Source organism: Somniosus microcephalus, chromosome 4, assembly GCF_052327205.1.
Source record: "Somniosus microcephalus isolate GS21.2 chromosome 4, FLI_Smic_1.0, whole genome shotgun sequence".
NCBI lineage: Eukaryota > Metazoa > Chordata > Chondrichthyes > Squaliformes > Somniosidae > Somniosus > Somniosus microcephalus.
In genome coordinates, this window is record NC_140990.1 from 333,120,379 (window position 1) to 333,140,761 (window position 20,383).

Consider the following 20,383-nt stretch of genomic DNA (forward strand, 5'->3'; position numbering starts at 1 on the left):
GCTGAATTCTAGAGGTGAGGTGAGCGTCTACCCACCGCCCCTTGACATTCAACGGCATTACCATCACCGAATCCCTCAACATCCTGGGGGTCACCATTGATCAGAAACTTAACTGGACCAGCCACAAATACTGTGGCTACAAGAGCAAGTCAGAGGCCAGGTATTCTGTGGTGAGTGTCTCTCCTCCTGATTCCCCAGAGCCTTTCCACCATCTACAAGGCACAAGTCAAGAGTGTGATGGAATACTCTCCACTTGCCTGGATGAGTGCAGCTCCAACAACGCGCAAGAAGCTCGACACCATCCAGGACAAAGCAGCCCACTTGATTGTCACCTCATCCACCACCTTAAACATTCACTCTATCCACCACCGGTGTGCTGTGGCTGCAGTGTGTACCATCTACAAGATGCACTGCAGCAACTCGCCAAGGCTTCTTCGACAGAACGTCCCAAACTCTCAACCTCTACCACCTAGAAGGACGAGGGCAGCAGACGCATGGGAGCACCACCTCCAAGTTCCCCTCCAAGTCACACATCATCCTGACTTGGAAATATATTGTCGTTCATCGTCGCTGGGTCAAAAACCCTGGCACTCCCTCCCTAACAGCACTGTGGGAGTACCTTCGCCACACCGACTGCGACGGTTCAAGAAGGTAGCTCACCACCACCTTCTCGGGCAATTAGGGATGGGCAATAAATGCTGGCCCTGCCAGCGACGCCCACATTCCAGGAACAAATTTAAAAAAAAAAAAAATGACCTGCATTGTTTATTGATCTCTTGTTGGTAGAGAAACAATATAAGACAGCCATCTGTATAGCACAATTTTTGTTTAGCTCACAAAGCCACTGTTGTACTAAAGTGGTCCGCTGTACTTCAGACTCCTCAGTAATACTAGTGTTTCTCTATAAAAGCTAGTCTGAATGCCAATTTTCGTTAGACCGATGAATGTTACCCTGTGTGGTCTCTGAAGTACTACAGTAATCTGCTTTGTTTAAGTTTGTTTATAATTAATTTTAGATTGACGCCAAATGCTGAAAAGTGTAGGTGGGTTGTTGTTGGTATTTAATAGTGTTGAGCAATTCCAAAGAAGTTTGCTCATTGAACCATTTTTTGGGGTCCATATATCCCAAAACACTGCATATTCTTCACTGTTTTCAAAAGTGCACATTCAGCCCTGCCAAGTGTCACTCATTACCAGCAACAACCACTTATTTTGGCTTTTGGAAAGGGACCTGCTTTATGTATGCAACTCTTTAAAAAATGAAACTATTCCAGATGTTGAAGTGTATTTGCAATCTGTCTGAATCGCAAGCACAAATATCACACCTCAAGTTTCCCTAATGTCAGTAACTCGGTACATTTTTCTTGTGCGGAAATCTTTGTGAACAGAATTTCATAGTTTGGTAGTTAAATTATTATTTTCCTCAATGTTTCAGTCTCCAAAAGCTGAATACTTTATATTGCCATCAGGAGAGGGTAACTGTTACGAATTCAGGTCTGCTGTAGGTACCTCCTCCCGGTTCAGTGGAATCAGTCACTCCCGTAAGTGGTCCAAGCATCTTGTTTTTTGTGGGTATTGACTCGCACTGCCCTATATCTACTTGTCTGATAGTGTGAGCCATGACCCAGATGTGTTACAATAGAACTTCCTTGTGACATGAAATGGGAAGGGTTAGCCAAAGGCTTGATTCGAGAGGTGGGTTTTAGGGAGAGTCTTAAAGGGGGAGAGGGAGGTGGAGAGGCAAAGTGGTTTAGGGAGGGAATTCCAGAGCCTGGGCCTAGGCAGCTGAAGGCATAGCCAATGGTGGGGCTAAGGGAGGGGGATGAATTAGCAGCCGGAGCCTGGTGGGCGGTGAGTTCAAGGGGGGAGGAGTTGTAGCACTGGAGGAGGTTATAGATGAGGAAGGGAAAGGCCATGGATGATTGAAACATCAGGATGAGGAGTGGGGAGTTTTAGGGAGGGAATTCGCAAAGCTTGGGATCGAGGCAGCTGAAGGCATGGCTGCCAGTGGTGGACCGATTGAAAACTGGGGATGCGCAAGAGGCCACAACTGGAGGATCTAAGTGGGTTGAAGGACTGGAGGAGGTTACAGAGCTAGGGAGGGCTGAGACCATGGAGGGATTTGAAGACCAGGATGAGAATTTTAAAATGTTTAGATAAACAAGTGCCACAGAATCACAGAAACCCCACAGTGCAGATAGAGGCCATTTCGGCCCATCGAGCCTGCACCGACACATATCCCACCCTATCCCCATAACCCCACGTATTTAATCCCCCTAACACTAAGGGTCAATTTATCATAGCCAATCAACCTAACCCGCACATCTTTGGACTGTGGGAGGAAACCGAAGCACCCGGAGGAAACCCATGCAAACACGGGGAGAATGTGCAAACTCCACACAGACAGTCGCCCGAGGCCGGATTCGAACCCGGGTCCCTGGCGCTGTGAGGCAACAGTGCTAACCACTATGCCACCGTGCTGCCTGACTGCCCTCATTTTTAGCATATTTATTTTCCCTTTGTGTCCCCTAATGTCTGAATCCTTCAGAAAAGTAACTAAATAATAAAAACCGTTATGAGTTTAACGCTGTTTTCTGGTGTTTTTTTTACAGGTTAAATTAAGACATGGCAACAAGTGCCGTTCCAAGTGATAATCTCCCCACATACAAACTTGTGGTGGTGGGAGACGGTGGTGTTGGAAAAAGTGCTCTCACCATCCAATTCTTCCAAAAGATTTTTGTGCCAGATTACGACCCAACGATTGAAGACTCTTACTTGAAACACACAGAAATCGATGGGCAGTGGGCCATTCTGGATGGTGAGTTAGTTGTACATCAGCTACAGTTTGGTCAGAGGGATTATATATTTATCCATCTAATATGTACAGTTTTCCAAGTTACAGAAAGGCTATTGATATATCGATGCGGAGTGTGTGGTTCTGTACAGCAAAAGCTTTTTTTGTCAAAAAGAAGCTATCTAGAATTCTGGAGGTTTTTTTTTTTTTTTTTAAAGTGTTAAGTCTATGGAGGCAACTTTCAACTTTAGCAGATAACTGGCGGTCTCTGATCGGTGGCCCGTTCTACACCGGGCAGGGTGTATAATGGGCTGCAGTTTCTTACCCCCCTCTATGTTAGGAATCTTTTGTTAGGCTTGCACTTTCTATCCGCAAAACTTCCCTGTTGTCAAGATTCACCACTTTTTATATTGCTACGCCAGCCAACATTTCCCATTCATTTTTGCTATGTCAGTGGTCATGCTGTAATTGCAGGCTCTGGCCACTAGGTGGCCCTGTGGAGTAGGTTTCTGACATTTCTCTGCCACCATCTTGTATTCATCAACTGACCGTGGATGACACCACAGGCAATTTATTAATAGTCATAAAACTCATAAATGCCACCTACCAATGACTGAGCCATTCATTTTCACAGTAGTTAGCTTCACAGAGCCTACATTTTGACTTTTTTTAATGACAGAGTAATAGTTTCAGACATTAAACAATCATTCGTTTTACAGAAGCTGATCAATCCACTATTGCCTATTGCAATATTTTCTGCTTTGATTTTCAAAGGTTTTTCTTTTACCTCCAGTATTACAAATAACTACTACCCATGTACTGCCATAGCGCTGTGAAGCAGAATTGTGCCGGCAGATGTGCTTTGGGAGGATATTTTCCTTTTTACATGCAGAGGAAATTATATCCCTTTTGTTAGAGGCATTTTCTCCTCTTCTAAATCATACCTTTGCTACAGGTGTTTAAAAATGTGTTTTTTTAGTAATATGCCTATTGTAAATTAAAGAACAGACTCACCCCGCCCAGCACCCACATCAAGCATTCTTGGACACAAAGGATAGAGTAAATAAGGATAATTAAAAGTGGTTTCGGGGTTTTTTTGCCCCAGTTTTTTTCAGGCGTTTCTTTACGTTATATTTTTAACACCCAAAACATGGGAGACTATCGGGGAGGAAAAAAATCCCAGGTAAATTTAGAGAAAATGAAGTGTAACATTTTAAAACTCTATAAAAGTAGCAAGAGATTCAAAATAAGGCACGGTTAATCGAAATGACAGCCCACGATTATTTCCACAGCTCATGGACACTGTTTCTATGGCGCTCAATGGCAGTTGCTAAAAGTCTTTTCAATTTTACTTTTCAAAACAAAAATAATAGACCTTTTAATGTCGACATTACTCTGAGCAAAGAACTAAATTGACTGTGATTGAAGTCAAATTTGTATAAACCTAAAGATTATAATTGTAATCGTAGCCAATTTCCATAGTAAAGTCTATTTGGCTTGGTGTATAATAGTGCAAAGCATGTCAAATTATATATCTAATCATCTTTAATCAAATTTCGGTTTGTTGAAACAAGCTAGTGTTATCTAAATGTACTCTCGATACGCATTCAGATATTACAGAAATTTTTGACCTCGCCTCAGTGCAATTCTCAGCTGAATTTGGAGCTGTGTCTTAAGATGTGTGCGCGTTACTTATGTGACGGGAAGCACGTTGCATGCTGTATACGTGCATCATGCGCAGCATATAGAATACACAGTGTGCATAATGACACGCGTGCAATGCGCCACATCGTTGGATACAGTTTTCAATATGAAGAACAAGGAGAATGAGGTTTCCCCCCCCCCCAACCACAGATGCCAGGAAAGAATTGTTTTTTCTTTACTGATTCATAACCCACTCCACCCCTTCCCCACCCCCCAAAAAAAAATATCCAGGAACTGATGAATTTTTTTTTAGTGATCATTTAAGGCTCCCTCTACTGCCTTAACTAATTGGAGAGCTCTTTCAAAGGGCTGGCAGAGGCACGATGGGCCGAATGGCCTCCTTCTGTGGTGTATGATTCTATGAAAGGGATGGTGTCACCATACTGCTGATATTTAACGCTCTTGCGTGCTGGCTGAAGTTTGTGCTGCAGATTTTCTTTTCCTGCTAACCTGTTTTCCAAATCATGCATTAAAATTTTTTTTAAAAATAGAGCTAAGAAAACAACTGTAGCAACTAGAAATTATTTCCAATCGTTTTAGCGCAGATTGTCTCTTCCTCATCTATGCACATAGGTGCTGCAGGACACTTTTACCATGGCAACAACACTCCTTTGAATGCAGTGTATTTCATTGACTTAGAAAACCCCCCGATTTGGGTAAGCTTAAAACCCAGTGGCAAAGTGTGGTTTCATAACTCAATCGTCATGAGTTTAAGTTCCAGTATTCAGTCATCGGCTTTGCATACCACCATTTTAACTACCTTCAGAGTTGGTGAAACAGTATGTTATAACGTCTCCTTTTCACCGCCAAGCATTGAATCCAACTAAAGATAGTGAGATGATGGCGGTAAGGGTCCTTGGGGGTTTAATCTTATTCCTAGCTGAATGTAAATTGCCCATTTACAGTTTTGACACAATTGGCAATCTTTCTCCAATAGCTGGACTGGAAAATCAGATATTACGCTGGAGAATTAGTGAGTTTCTCCAAGGTTGGGATTGAGGTGCGTTGTTGTAGCAATGGAAAATTCACCCAAAAAGCTGAAAGGGGAAGGAAACTCTCGGGTTAGGTACTTCTGCTCCTGCTAAGGAGCAGACGCACTGTTGTCACACGAGCATATTATCTTCACTGTTTCAAAAAAGCTCTTAAATTGATTTTTTTAAATCTGTGTATATAATGCTTAATCTCTAAGTAAATTCTTTCAAAATTCACGATCGTGGTCCTCAGAGAAGCTGTATTGGTGACCAATGTTCCTTATAAGCTGCACGGCCATGCAGCTCTCTGCCGGTCTCGCACAGCCCGGGACCGGCTTTTTGCAATGTTAAAGTTCACGCATGTGCAAATCTGCGAAGGGGCCGCGCAGCCCCTTAAAAGAGCCGCGCAGCCAAAAGAAAATTACGGGCAATTTTGCTGGTGACATTGCTGAAGCAAGTTTGCTTCCTACCATTGGTTTAAGTGCCTAGCCTTCTCAATCACTCATTTCTAAAGTTTCCTTCCCTTGTTAAATAAAAGAAACTATTGAGTTTTATTGGTTCCGAGGCAGCTTGCACGTGAAGGTTGCACCAGGAAGGCTGTATTTGATGACCTCGCACTTGCAGTGAAAGCGTATCGGCAAAGCAATTGCCATGGGAACTGGGGCACGCAAACCTTTCTAACTTTACTTCCTTTTCTTATTTACTTTGGCCACATAGTGACTCAAGTAAAGCAAATTTTTTTTTAAATTGAATTAATGAGGCATAGTCTGGACATTAGTGTTGGTGATATTAGTGGCTGAATTAATGCGCTGCTATCATGTTTACATGTTGGCCCTCAGCAACATTATTCACATGCAAGGGGTTTGTTTCCACATGTATACCGAGCTCTACCTCTACCACCGCCCTTGACCCCCATGACTATTTGCGTTGTCAGGCTATTTAACTGACATCAAGTTATGGATGAATCCGAACTTTCTCCAACCGAATACTAGGAAAGCCAAAGCCATTGTATTTGTTGCTGTCATAATCTCCATAACCTTGCTCACTGACTCCCTCCTCACCATCCTTGCTCAAGCTGAACCATATCGTGTACGACTTTGGTGTCCTGTTCGCATTTGAGCTGAGGTTCTCTCCATTATCTAGACTACAACACTGCTTAGCTCTGCCCCACCTCACCTCATCTGCCACTAAACTCAATATCAACACCATTGTTACTTCCAGATTCGACTTCTGCAATTGTTTACCTTGCTGGCCTCCCAAGGTCCATCCAACACTATCCCCAAATTGTGCAAAGTTCCACTGCGCGCATCTTGTGCCCCACAAAGTCCTGCTCGGCATCACATCGTCCTCTTCGACCTCACTGGCTCACTGTCCGCCCGCCAATGCACTGAATTCAAAATCCTTGCCCTTGTTTACAAATCTCTCATGGCCTCACCCCACTATTTCTACATCCTCTTCCAGTGCTGTGTCCCAGCTCATACCCTCCTGTCCTCCAACTCTGGCCACCTGTGCATCTACCCCTCCAGGCCACAGACATTTTGGGTATCTCGTGTCTACTTTCCGGAACACCCTTTTTAAAACCCTCAGCTGGACACGTCACTTCCTGGCTTTGGAAACCTACCGTTTCGGCCATGATTTCAATCATGTCCGTTAACTATTGGGCCTCTGTAAAGCACAGTGGGGCACTTACTACATTAAAGGTGCTATATAAATACAAGTTGTTGTCACCATCACATTTCTCTGTCTAATATTAACCGTCATTAACCCATGTAAAATAAATGGGCAGCTGCCTCTGTTAAATAGCAGATAAAGGTATGTCTTAAGAATGTGTTAAGTGGTCATCCATTGATATTTGCAAACAGTAATTTCTAGACTTTTTTTAACTCTAGGATCATTCCTATTGTATAAAATCAGCCACTATACCTTGGAGAAAGTGTTTGCTCAAGTGTTGGGTTGGGGATGAGGGTGGGGGAAATACAGGAATTTGTTTTAAGGTATTTATTTTTCTGCAGACTTCTACACCACTGTTCTTAGCAGTTTTGCATTTGGCTGGCGGGGGGTGGGGTGGGCTCTTTGTAGGATCCGCACTTCTGGGAACTGGGGTCAGTCACCTGGGTGCCATGCAATGTAAAATCGCCATATGATTCAAAGTGCATTTCCCGTATAGAAACATAGAAGATAGGAGTAGGCCATTCGGCCCCTCGAGCCTGTTCCGCCATTTAATGAGATCATGGCTGATCATCCAAATTAGTACCCTGTCCCTGCCTTCTCCCCATATCCCTTGATCCCTTTAGCCTTAAGAAATATATCTAACTCCTTCTTGAATATATTTAATGATTTGGCCTCAACTGCGTTGTGTGGTAGAGAATTCCACAGGTTCACCACTCACTGGGTGAAGAAATTCCTCCTCATCTCTGTCCTAAATGGCTTACCCATTATCCTTAGCCTGTGACCCCTGGTTCTGGACTCCCCGACCATCGGGAACATCCTTCCTGCATCTCGTCTGTCTAGTCCTGTTAGAATTTTATAAGTTTCAATGAGATCCCCTCTCATTCTTCTAAACTCCAGCGAATATAAGCCTAATCGACCCAATCTCTCTCTATACATCATTCCTGCCATCCCAGGTATCAGTCTGGTGAATCTTCGCTGCACTCCCTCCATGGCAAGAACATCCTTCCTCAGATAAGGCGACCAAAACTGCACACAATACCAAGGCCCTGTACAACTGCAGCAAGACATCCTTGCTCCTGTACTCGAATCCTCTCGCTATGAAGGCCAACATACCATTTGCCTTCTTAACCACCTGCTGCACCTGCATGCTTACCTTCAGCGACTGGTGCACAAGGACACCCAGGTCTCGTTGCACTTCCCCTTTTTCCAATCTATTGCCATTCAGATAATCTGTCTTCCTGTTTTTGCCACCAAGTGGATAACCTCGCATTTATCCACATTGGGCAGATGCATGGCAGATGCAGTATAATCACCCAACCTGTCCAGAACATACTGGAGTTTCTCTGCATCCTCCTCACAGCACACACGCCCACCCAGCTTTGTGTCGTCTGCAAACTTGGAGATATTACATCTAGTTCCCTCGTCTAGATCATTAATCTATATTGTGATTAGCTGGGGTCCTAGCACCGATCCCTGCGGTACTCCACTAGTCACTGCCTGCCACTCGGAAAAAGACCTGTTTATTCCAACTCTTTGCTTCCTGTCTGCCAACCAGTTCCCTATCCAAGTCAGTACCTTGCCCCCAATCCCATGTGCCTTAACTTTACACGCCAATCTCTTATGCGGGACCTTATCGAAAGCCTGCTAAAAGTCCAAATACACCACATGCACTGGTTCTCCCTTATCTATTCTACCAGTTACATTCTCAAAAAATTCCAGTAGATTAGTCAAGCACGGATGCACAATTTACCTTTTGTAAATCCATGTTGACTTTGTCCAATCCTGTCACTGTTTTCCAAGTGCTCTGCTATTACATCTTTTATGGCTGCAGTGTTCCACTTTGCAGCACTGCTGCAGCTATAATGTAAGTGCAGCCTCAATCTGATGGCTGGACCTGACCTGTTACTGGAACAAAGTGCACTGAGACTCTCTGGAGGAAGGAATCTTGTTATGTTCTCTTTTTGGAGTGGTGTCGGTGCAAAGCGGTCTTTCCCCTGCACTGATGCCAACCTCGCAGAATCTAAACGCACTGTTCAAGCATCGGGGACAATCATCTGGTATAAGTCGAGCATTAAAGGTTAAGAAATGGCCTGCTCCTGGCACGTGTCGGGAGCACATATTCCAACATTGCTTCTACCCATCCAGAAAGGTGGCCCATGCACTACTGGAGCAGAGATCTGGCGTTTATAGATCTCAGCCCATTTGTTCTCATCTGAATGCCCCATAAACTGGCACAACAATGAAGACATTTGACTCCTTCATCTCCATGTCCTACCTATATCTTAAGTTGCATAACAGTACTGTAATTTCCCTGCAGATAGTCTATACCCAAGGCTAGTTACTCACTCACACCCGGTACACTGTGTTAAATCACTTTGGACATGTTTGTGTGTCACAGTCAGGACAGCTGTGGCTTAATTTTGAAATACTTATTACTAGTTTGTGGCAGACAGACTAGAATATAAAACAATAAGTCTGGTTTTATTAATATACAGGAGAAAATCAGTTGCGTTTTTCTATTTTCATTGCCTACCAAGAACCCCTCCACTCTAACCATAGTGAACCGCAAGCGGGGCTGAGATTCTTCCAGCTATAATTCCAGGCCTGTGGAAAAAGCTCTCTTGCTTAAGTAAATAATGATTTATTCATTATTCCTCTGTGTCCCTCCTTCCCTCTTCCGTAGACAAGAAAATTCAGGGATACGGCCCATCAAAGTTCATCCTCTGAAACTCTAGCTTTCCCATTATAGCATCCAGCTGCATTTTAAGTTTTTGTGTTATTGTACATCTTGCATCCATCCAAGACTACAGTAGAAATGATTACAACTATAAGTATGCTTTACTCTATTGAATCCATCAAATGCAGCCAAAAGCGGTTACTGCTTTTAAATGTTTAAAAGGAATTGCATTACATGACTCCATTCTACATGGAATAAGGTCGAGAGAGCTGACCAATTCGGATTCCTGATGTGGGAGTAATCGCATGGCGTAATGTAACCTTGCAGTAATCTACCCTTCAGTATAATGTGAGGGTAGATTGCAGTTGTCTGACCACAGGCAATGCTGCTGGCTTGTTTTATTTCAACATTGAGTCGTGTGGGGGAGTGGGACTAACTGGATTGCTCTTCGAAAGACCCGGCGCAGACTTCTCTGCTGTACTATTCTATGATTCAATATTTGTGTGGTTTGAGCATGAGCCAGTTGCAGTAAGGTCATCCTCTGGTCAGAATCAGAAGAACATTAGGAGCAGGAGTCGGCCATTCGGCCCCTCGAGCCTGCTCTGCCATTCAATAAGATCATGGCTGATCATCTACCTCATCTCCACTTTCCTGCACTATCCCCATATCCCTTGATTCCCTTTGATATTCAAAAATCTATCGATCTCCATCTTGAATATACTCAACGACTGAGCCTCCACAGTCCTCTGGGGTAGAGAATTCCAAAGATTCACCACCCTCTGAGTGAAGACATTTCTCCTCATCTCGGTCCTAAATGGCCGACCCCTAACCTTGAAAGTGTCCGCTTTTTTTCACCTATTCCAAAAAAAAAAATCCTGTTCAGTGTAAGAGAGGCAGAGGAGGTCTTTGTGACCATTTGCTCATTTCTTAGAGCGAATGTTGCAAAAATCAAAACCACTTTTTCTTTGTAAATTGTTTTTGAATTTGTTGCACATATTGCACAGAGGGTGGGAGTCAATTTTTTTTTTTTTTTTTTTAAAGTGCTGATCAATACTGTAAAGTGATGGTTGAGGGATAAATATTGTTCAGGACACCGGGGAGAACTCTCCCCATCTCTTCTTGGAATAGTGCCATGGGATCTTTTACATCCACATGAGCGGGCAGACGGAGCCTCGGTTTAACGTCTCTTCCGAAAGACGGCGCCCTCCGTACTGCACTGGAGTGTCAGCCTAGTTAGTGCTCAAGTCTCTGGAGTGGGACTTGAACCCACAACCCTCTGACTCAGAGGCGACAGTGCTATCAACTGAGCCACAGCTGACGCCACATATCCAATATCACTGCATATGTTGGTAAATCACTGGTTGGCTGTGGGGTACTGTGATCATCTTGTTCGGTGATGCAACGAACAGTTGACTCTTTAGCCTATTGCTGACCACCTCCAGCTGAAAGGTAGAGTGGCTGGGTGGGGCGGGGGATGAGTCGCCTATTGACAGATCACTGATCCCTGTGCTGCTCCAGGGTTCAGCTGTCCCAACGTGAACTTCACGACCCCTGTTCCCATTCATTTGTTGAGCAGTGTGTCGCGTTTGCTGTCGGTTGATTTGGTGCTTTTTTAATCACTTGTTCACGGGGTTGTGCAGTGAATTAGTTTATTCATTGTCTACTTATGAAGTCTAGTTTATTCATTGTCTACCCAATTCTGAAAGCTTGTCGTTAACCCTTAAACTGCTGGCAGGTTCAGCAAATTCCAATCCCTCAGCTACTTAAAATTAGCTGCATTACTGTAATAACCTTACACATTAAAATAAGTCATCTCTGCCTTTTTTATTTAAAATTGTTTTAACACTGCTCCCACTATCTTCCCTGTCATCCATTTATCTTCCTCATTTCTCCTTTTTAATTTTTTTTACTTTTATGGCTAGTGTTTAACATTGCCGTGTAACGACTACTGAATGTTGACTTTTTCTTTAGCACTTGCTCTTTTTTTTAACAATTTAATCTTGCAGTGATCCTACAAGTTCCCATTTCTGAAGCCTACCTCTGCTCCAATACCAGTCGCATATTTGCAACCGTAACTATGGCAACCTCGCCAGTGTGATATAAACATTGCCACATACAGACTGCGTGCGCAAGTCAGCGATGCAATGATGCTTCCAGTAATCTACTGGTAAAACATTCCCTATGTGACATTAAGCTGCCATTATATTCAGGCACCAGTACGTGCTTTGGGAACGGTGCGAGGGGCTAATGCTCAGTCGTACTTCCTCACTCCCACTGTTCGCTGCTCCGTCGAAGTGGAGCTTTGTGTAAGCAAACTCATACACACAGAGCTCCACTCACTCTTGTCTTAATACTCTTCACTAACATTAAAAACTCAAGTGCTAGCCCAGCAAAGTACCAGGGAGCTCTTTAATCTTAAAAGTAATAAAACCTCTTCATTTTCCATTCCTGCTACCATAACTGCGTTAACCAGTTGCAGTTGCATTGCAGCTGAACTGGTGTGCCACTACCTCCTCGAGGTAGCCCCACACTGTTTCTGATGAATCAATCAGTGGCCTGAAACTCCAGTAGATTTTATTTTATAAAGAGCCAGTCATACTGCAGGCTCTGTACTCTTGCTGTGCGAGAGCACCATCCAATTGCTTTAAGTGTCCCTTTTTAAAAAGTAACTGAAGCATTGGTGTGAAACGAGCAGAGTGAACAGATTGCTGGAGGGTTTTGGACGAAGCAGTGGAGTTGATTTCACTGTGAAGCAGCTTCAACAGGAAGCGATTCCTGCGAGTGATGATGACCTCCCTCGCTGGCAGCCTCCTTCAGCAGAGGTAACAAAAACTACAGGGCGCTCGAAGAGCTAAATTTGGGGAAATATGCAGAGTTCCTGTTGAAATAATATCTGTGCATGATGGGGAGGGGGGGATGTTCACAATTTTAGTGTTTCCGGTACAGAGCTTCACGTGACTGGAGCACCTATCGGCGGGGGGGGGCATTAATTTCAAATGTGCAGAATATTGGAGGCTATGGACTCCCTCCCGCCACACCACCCCCTTGACTGCCCTACCTGGAAGTGCGGCTTCTTGCCAGGCGCCCCAGACTGGGGAATCAGCGCTGTGTATCTTCCAAGTTAAATCAATGCGGGGAAAGATTTGCACTAGCTGTCAAGACTGCAGCCAGTAACTCCTGTAATTTTTTTAAATGCTGTTTATGAATCATTTTTTTTTAAATTGTCACTTAGCTGATTTTTTTTTTAATTGAAGTTAGGTGAGAGGCGATTGGAAACTGCCATGTTGGACACGCCTGACTTGAAGTCCCTGCTTTGATGATACAGCTCCTTTAACCTGCTTAAATTATCCTGTCTACAGCAGAGCTATAAGCAAAAGCAGACTTGACTTAACCTATCCCTTCTCATGTATTTCACTTAAGTAAATGACAATTGTTAAAGAGGCTCCACTCTTTTTTGGCAGCAGAATAATACATTGCGCACTGCATGGTATTCCCGTCCTTATGAAACAACATATCATCCAACTTGCTGTGCGCAAGCACTGGGAGATTTGCTATTATATAAATAATGGGCCTGAATTTGCGGTTGGAGGCGTACCTCCGGAGTACGCCTCCGAGCCAGAGGGGGAAAAAATATAAATCTGAACCTACTTGCTGGCTCTGGGCTTCGGGTCCTGGGCCTGCGGGCGTACGCCTGCGGAAAGGCCCATGGATCCCAGGGACGCAGGCGGTTCGGAAGCGTCCCTGGGATCACGTGGGCCCGGCCCTCCCATCAGAAAGGAGGATTTCATTGCTGTCATTTCCAAAGAGAATCCCCCAATGGAATCCCTAAATAATTTACTCAATTCTAATAAAAATAAATGTTCCCATTTTCACATTTAATTAAAAGTCCCGTTAACGAAGCATTTACAATAAAAATTTTATCTTTTTAAAAAAATTTTAAAAAAAAATTTAAAAAAAATTTAATCTTTTAATCTGGGCCAAAATTTACATAAACTAAATTTAAGTGGCTGTCGATTTAAAAAAATTTAATTTTTAATTTAACATTTATATCCATCCTTGCGCTGGTGAAAGCAGGCCCTATGCCTGCTTTTACCAGGCATACGGGTTTTGTGGACATTTGCTGGACAGTAGTTAACACTGCCAGTGAAAGTGAGTTATCGTTCGGTTCGAACCTCGACAGATCGCAATTTCCAGGATTTCATGCATGCGCAGCGCATGCGGAAACCCGGAACTTGCGGGGCCTTTTACAAGGCTTACAGCTGTGTACACCATCGGCCCCGCAGAATCCGGCCCATTAGAAACTACATCTCCTTTTGCTCTAATTTAGTATGTTTATATAATTTAGGAAGGAGTTCAGCGAAGATTCACCAGGCTGATACCTGGGATGGCAGGAATGACGTATGAGGAGCGATTGGGACGATTGGGCTTGTACTTGCTGGAGTTTAGAAGAATGAGAGGGGATCTCATTGAAACTTATAAAATTCTGACAGGACTGGACAGACTAGATGCAGGAAGGATGTTCCCGATGGTCAGGGAGTCCAGAACCAGGGGTCACAGTCTAAGGATAAGGGGTAAGCCATTTAGGACAGAAATGAGGAGGAATTTCTTCACCCAGAGAATGGTGAACCTGTGGAATTCTCTACCACAGAAGACAGTGGAGGCCAATACATGAAATATATTCAAGAAGGAGTTAGATATATTTCTTAAGGCTAAAGGGATCAAGGGGTATGGGGAGAAAGCCGGGATTGGATACTGAATTTGGATGATCAGCCATGATCGCATTGAATGGCGGAGCAGGCTCGAGGGGCCGAATGGCCTACTCCTGCTCCTATCTTCTATGTTTGTTATTGCCTTGGATTCGTGTGGAGTCTGACATAACGTTACGTTTATTTTAAGAATGAGACACATGAGAATGAATTGCATTTTCGAATCAAAATGAGGCGAGTCTATCTCCAACTGAGATATTTGGCTGTCTGAAGACTGGAGATGACTTTCAGTGAAAAATAAAGTATATGTGTGGGCAGGGTGGCGGATTTGTATGAGTTTAACAGTTAGTACTTCTTCACACACGGTAGTGGAAATCTGGAACACTTTTTTTTTTCTCTTCCTCGCCCAAAAAAAAAAAGCTGTGGAGGCTGGGGGTTAATTGGAAATTTCAAAACTAAGATTGATAGACTTTTGTTGGGAACAAAGACCAGGTAGATGGGAGTTATGATCTAATTGGATGGCGGAACAGTCTCGAGGGGCTGACTGGCTGCCTCCTGTTCCTGAGCTGTACAGTCCATCACCGATCCATTTGGACAGTGCAATTAGCTTTGGCTGCGCTCATCAGAGAATGTCCTTAATGGTACCTGCAACGTTCATGAGCTATCCCCTGAAATAAGTGAGATTGCATTGCAGAGCAAATATCATGCTCTTTATTCTTGCTTTTTCAAGTGTCACAGGGAGCCTGTAGCAGCATCTACATAGAACTCCGGGCAACTCTGTTTTTCTGAACTCATTCCTGTTGTGTCTGTGTATAATAAGACACAGACTGCAGGAGAACGGTACAACAGGTGTTTACTCAACGTGGCTCACACGGGAACTGATCTGTACAGATTACTACTCAGTGCTATATACAGGTGTGGTCACTGCCGGTACTGCAGTATACATGAGCTGTAAAAGATAGTTCCCCCCCTTAAAGGTATATACATTACAATTCCAACATCGAAGGCCAGCTTTAACTTGGAGAAGAGGATGCCTATATCCCAAACACTGTAGTTACAAAACCCAGTTGGCATTCGTTCAAACGTATTGACATTTGTCCAGTGTTTTACTTTAAATTTGTACCAGGATGGTTTTTTATTCACATTGAAACTGTGTATGATGTAATTCCCGTAAATGTGTTCAAATCCTTCTTTATCACGCTCTATCTGAAACATAAATAAGGAAGTGCAACTGTTAGTTTAAGAATGAAGGGAATTTTGTTAAGGATTTTGGATACACGAGGCAAAAATTGTTCATTTTTTTAGGTGCAAATCTTAATTTCTGTTTCTCACCAGTGGTAACACATTGCCATCAGCGTTCCCACTAAGCTGCGCAGGCCGAGCAGCGATTGGGAGGTCCCGCGCAAACCGCTCACCAGCTGGAAAAAGATACGGCCGCGCATCAAATTTAAAGGGACCGCGCAACTAAATTTAAAAATTAGAGGGAACATTGATTTCCACCTGCGTGACTTTGAGTGACAGCAGCTGCGATGAATTGAGAATTGGCAAGCTTTGTTTTTGGGTCTTGTTGCTAATTTTCCTCAAACTTATTTTTTGCCTTTTTTTTGGAAGATGGCAATTATTTGGTTCCTTTGCTTTTGAACTCTTGCACTAACAATCTGCAGGGCCACCAGAACCGAGCAGAGGCCTTGCTCTGTGCAGCCATTGTACTAGTAACTTTGCATGAGAACTAAAAATATATACATATATTTTTTTAAGCAAACTGCATTGGCACCATGTGGAAAATTATGCCCAAGGCTGAAATGTGGATTTGAGAAATGAAAAGGCCAAAGTTTAGCTTTCACAAGTTGCTGTAATTCCGGTTGTTGTGTGTCATTTTTTCAATAACACTTTTTGTGTGTGTTCTCTCGCCATGACTGTAGTGCTTGATACTGCGGGTCAAGAGGAGTTCAGTGCCATGAGGGAGCAGTACATGAGGACGGGGGATGGGTTTCTCATAGTCTATTCAGTCACCGACAAGGCCAGCTTTGAACATGTGGACAGGTTTCACCAGCTGATCCTGCGGGTCAAGGACAGGTGCGTCCGCTGTATAAATAACACTGTGTACTCTTCCTCCCCAAAAGCTCTGCTCATTTCTCTCTGACTGACTTAACGCTGCCTGAAAATTACTACTTGGGCCAGAATTATGCCTTGCAATATTAGCATTTGAATGCTTGATGCACTTGTTTGATATCCCTTTTGTCTCCCGTTTTAACAGAGGTGTTCACCCATTCACCTTTTAAACTGATTAGTTCCTCCTTTTTTAAATGCGGAACAAGGGAATTTTACACAGTCGCTAAATTCGATAGTACAATAAATACACTAAAAGAAAGTACATGCATTTACAGTACATAGCGCCTTTCACGACCTCAGGACATTCCAAAGCGCTTCACAGCCAAGGAATACGCATCCACAGTGCTATTCTACATTAACAGCTGCGTCGAGGTCGTCCCGACCCATAAAAATATCAGGACATACCCCAACCAGAAACCCTGGATGAACGGAGAGGTCCGCTCACTGTTGAAAGCACGCGACGCAGCATTTAAATCTGGCGACGCGGCGGCTTACAGTGCAGCTAGGACCAACCTAAAAAAGGGTATCAGGACTGCCAAAAGGAAACCGACACTGCGGATAGAGGATAATTTCCACAACAACTCGGACCCCCGGCGCACGTGGCAAGGCATCCAGTCCATCACTGACTACAAGGGCAAAAACACCAGCCCCCCCCCCGGGTTAGCGATGCCTCCCTTCCGGAGGAGCTTAACAACTTCTACGCTCGCTACAACAGGGAGCCGGCTACCAAAGCCTTGCCACCACCGGAAGACCAGGTGCTCACTGTCGACCTCCGATGTAAGGGGTGTTCTACGCGGAGTGAACACACGAAAGGCTGCTGGACCGGATAGCATCCCTGGACGGGTACTCAAGGAATGTGCTGATCAGCTGGCTGATGTCTTCACCGCCATTTTCAATCTGTCATTGGCCCAGGCAGTAGTCCCTACATGCTTCAAGACCGCTACCATTATTCCTGTGCCAAAACAAACGGCTGTGACGTGCCTGAACGACTATCGACCTGTCGCACTCACACCCATCATAATGAAGTGTTCCGAGAGATTGGTCCTGGCTCACATCAAAGCCAGTGTTCCCGCCTCTCTTGACCAACACCAGTTTGCCTATCGTGCAAACAGATCAACGGAGGATGCAATCACAACTGCTCTACACTCGGCACTGAATCACTTAGATGGTAAGGAGACCTACATCAGAATGCTGTTCATAGACTACAGCTCAGCATTCAACACTATCATCCCCAACAAGCTGGCCTCCAAACTCTTGGCCTGGACCCTGGACTTCCTAACAAACAGACCCCAGTCTGTCAAATTAGGTAACCACACCTTCCCCCCCCCCCCCCCCCCCGACCCTGAACACAGGGTCCCCACAAGGATGTGTGCTGAGCCCCCTCCTCTACTCCCTCTTCACCCACGACTGTGTGGCTGTTCATGGTTCCAACACCATCATCAAGTTTGCGGATGACACCACGGTAGTAGGCCAGATCACCAACAACGATGAGTCAGCCTACAGGGAGGAGGTCCAGCATCTCGTGAAGTGGTGCGCCGACAACAACCTGGCCCTTAACATCAAGAAAACCAAAGAAATCATTGTGGACTTCAGGAAGTCCAAAGGCGGAAGTCACACCCCCATCCACATCAATGGGGCTGTGGTGGAAAGGGTGGACAGCTTTAAGTTCCTCGGAGTCCACATCACGGAAGACCTCTCCTAGTCCCTCAATACCTCCTCTCTGGTGAAGAAGGCCCAGCAGCGCCTATATTTCCTAAGGAGGCTGAAGGGATGTAACCTGTCACCCCTGATCCTCTCTAACTTTTACCGCTGCACAATAGAGAGCATCCTGACAAACTGTATCACAGTATGGTATGGCAGCTGTAGCTACTATGACCGGAAATCCCTGCAGCGGGTAGTCAAAACTGCCCAACGCATTACCGGCACCCGGCTACCGACCATAGAGCACATATACCAGAAACGCTGTTTACGGAGGTCACGGTCCATCATCAAAGACCCTACCCACCCCAGCCACAGTCTGTTCGCCCTCCTGCCATCTGGGAGACGCTACAGATGCATTCGCACCCGTACGACCAGATTTAGGAACAGCTTCTTTCCCAGGGCTGTCATCCTACTGAACTCCACAAATAAACTCTAAAGCCTGCACATCTGCCAATGCACTTTATTATGGTTATGTTTATGTTAATGTATTACAAGCCAAATGTATGTTGAATGTTTAAATGTCTTAATCTAAATGTACATTCTCGGGAGCCGCAAGCCTACATTTCGTTGTACTGCACTTGTGCACTAACAATGACAATAAAGTTGATTTGATTTGGAAGTATTCTTGAAGTGTAGTCTCTGTTTGGGGGGGAAAAGCAGCCAATAGACACACCGCAAGGTCCCACAAACGGCACTGAGATAAATGACCAGGTAATCTGTTTTAGTGATGTGCGTTGAGAGCTAAATGCTGGCCAGGACCCTGAGAGCTCTCCTGCTCCTCTTCAAATAGTGCCACAGGATCTTTTACACCCACCTCGGAGGGCCTTGGTTTTACATCACATCTGAAAGACAGCACCTCCGACTAGTGCTCAAGTCTTTGGAGTGGGGGCTTGAAGCCAGACTTTTGACTCGAGAGGTGAGAGTGCTACAGCTGATTAAAAACGCCAGTGTTGCAAACGGTGATTTCCAGGCTTTATAATATGAATGCTAAACTAGTCAGAAACCTCAGGAATATTTTTATTCTATGCATTCTTGTAAAGGGAATATCACCATTTTGTATCTGATTTTTGCTAGGTGTGCAGAGAATTCTAAACTTAGCCTTGCCAATATTCGGAGCTGAATACAACATGCTTGGCATTCCTTTATCTGCTATTTGAATGCAGCCGTTAATCTGATTATTTTAAATGAGCCAACGCCTCCATGTTAAATACCTTCTCCTTAGGCAGTCCCTTGGAACCGAGGATGACTTGCTTCCACACTAAAAATGAGTTCTCAGATGACTGAGTCCAATGCGGGACCTACAGTCTCTGTCACAGGTGGGGCAGACAGTGGTTGAAGGGGCGGGTGGGTGGGGTGCTTGGGTTGACGTGCGCTCCTTCTGCTGTTTGCGCTTGGCTTCTGCTTGCTCCCGGCGAAGAGACTCGGTGTTCGGCTCCTTCCCGGATGCTTCTCCTGCACTTTGTACGGTCTTGGGCCAGGGATTCCCAGGTGTCGGTGGGGATGTTGCACTTTTTCAAGGAGACTTTGAGGGTGTCCTTGAAGCGTTTCCTCTGCCCACCTGGGGCTCCCTTGCCGTGTCGGAGCTCCGAGTAGAGTGCTTGTTTTGGGAGTCTCGTATCGTGCATGCGGACGATGTGACTCATCCATCGGAGCTGATCGAGCGTGGTCAAAGCTTCGATGCTGGGGATGTTGGCCTGAGCAAGAACACTGACGGTGCGCCTATCCTGCCAATGGATTTGCAGGATCTTGCGGAGGCAGCGTTGGTGGTACCTCTCCAATGCTTTGAGGTGCCTGCTGTACATGGTCCATGTCTCTGAGGCATACAGGAGGGCGGGTATTACTACTGCTCTGTAGACCATGAGCTTGGTGCCGGGTTTGAGGTCCTGGTCTTCAAACACACTCTCTTCCTCAAGCGACCGAAGGCTGCACTGGCACACTGAAGGCGGTGTTGGACTTCGTCATCGACGTCTGCCCTTGTTGACAGTAGGCTCCCGAGGTAAATACTCGATCTTGCAAGAAGGCGCCAAGTGTTCCCGGCTACTGTTAA

General features: G+C 44.8%; 1 protein-coding gene across 2 annotated transcripts in view; it reads left to right on the forward strand.

The window, feature by feature from the left end:
• The window catches only part of LOC147120687 (ras-related protein M-Ras), a 57,540-nt gene that overhangs the window by 11,728 nt on the left and 25,429 nt on the right, over positions 1-20,383 (forward strand). The window contains exons 1-3 of one of the 2 annotated variants that reach the window (XM_085986868.1): positions 1,437-1,541; positions 2,613-2,818; positions 16,446-16,599. In XM_085986868.1, coding sequence (XP_085842994.1) covers positions 2,626-2,818; positions 16,446-16,599 — 347 coding nt within the window. In that variant the 5' untranslated portion in view covers positions 1,437-1,541; positions 2,613-2,625. Of the gene's footprint in view, positions 1-1,436; positions 1,542-2,612; positions 2,819-16,445; positions 16,600-20,383 lie in introns of those variants that run through there. The other variant, XM_085986867.1, reaches the window with a different exon arrangement.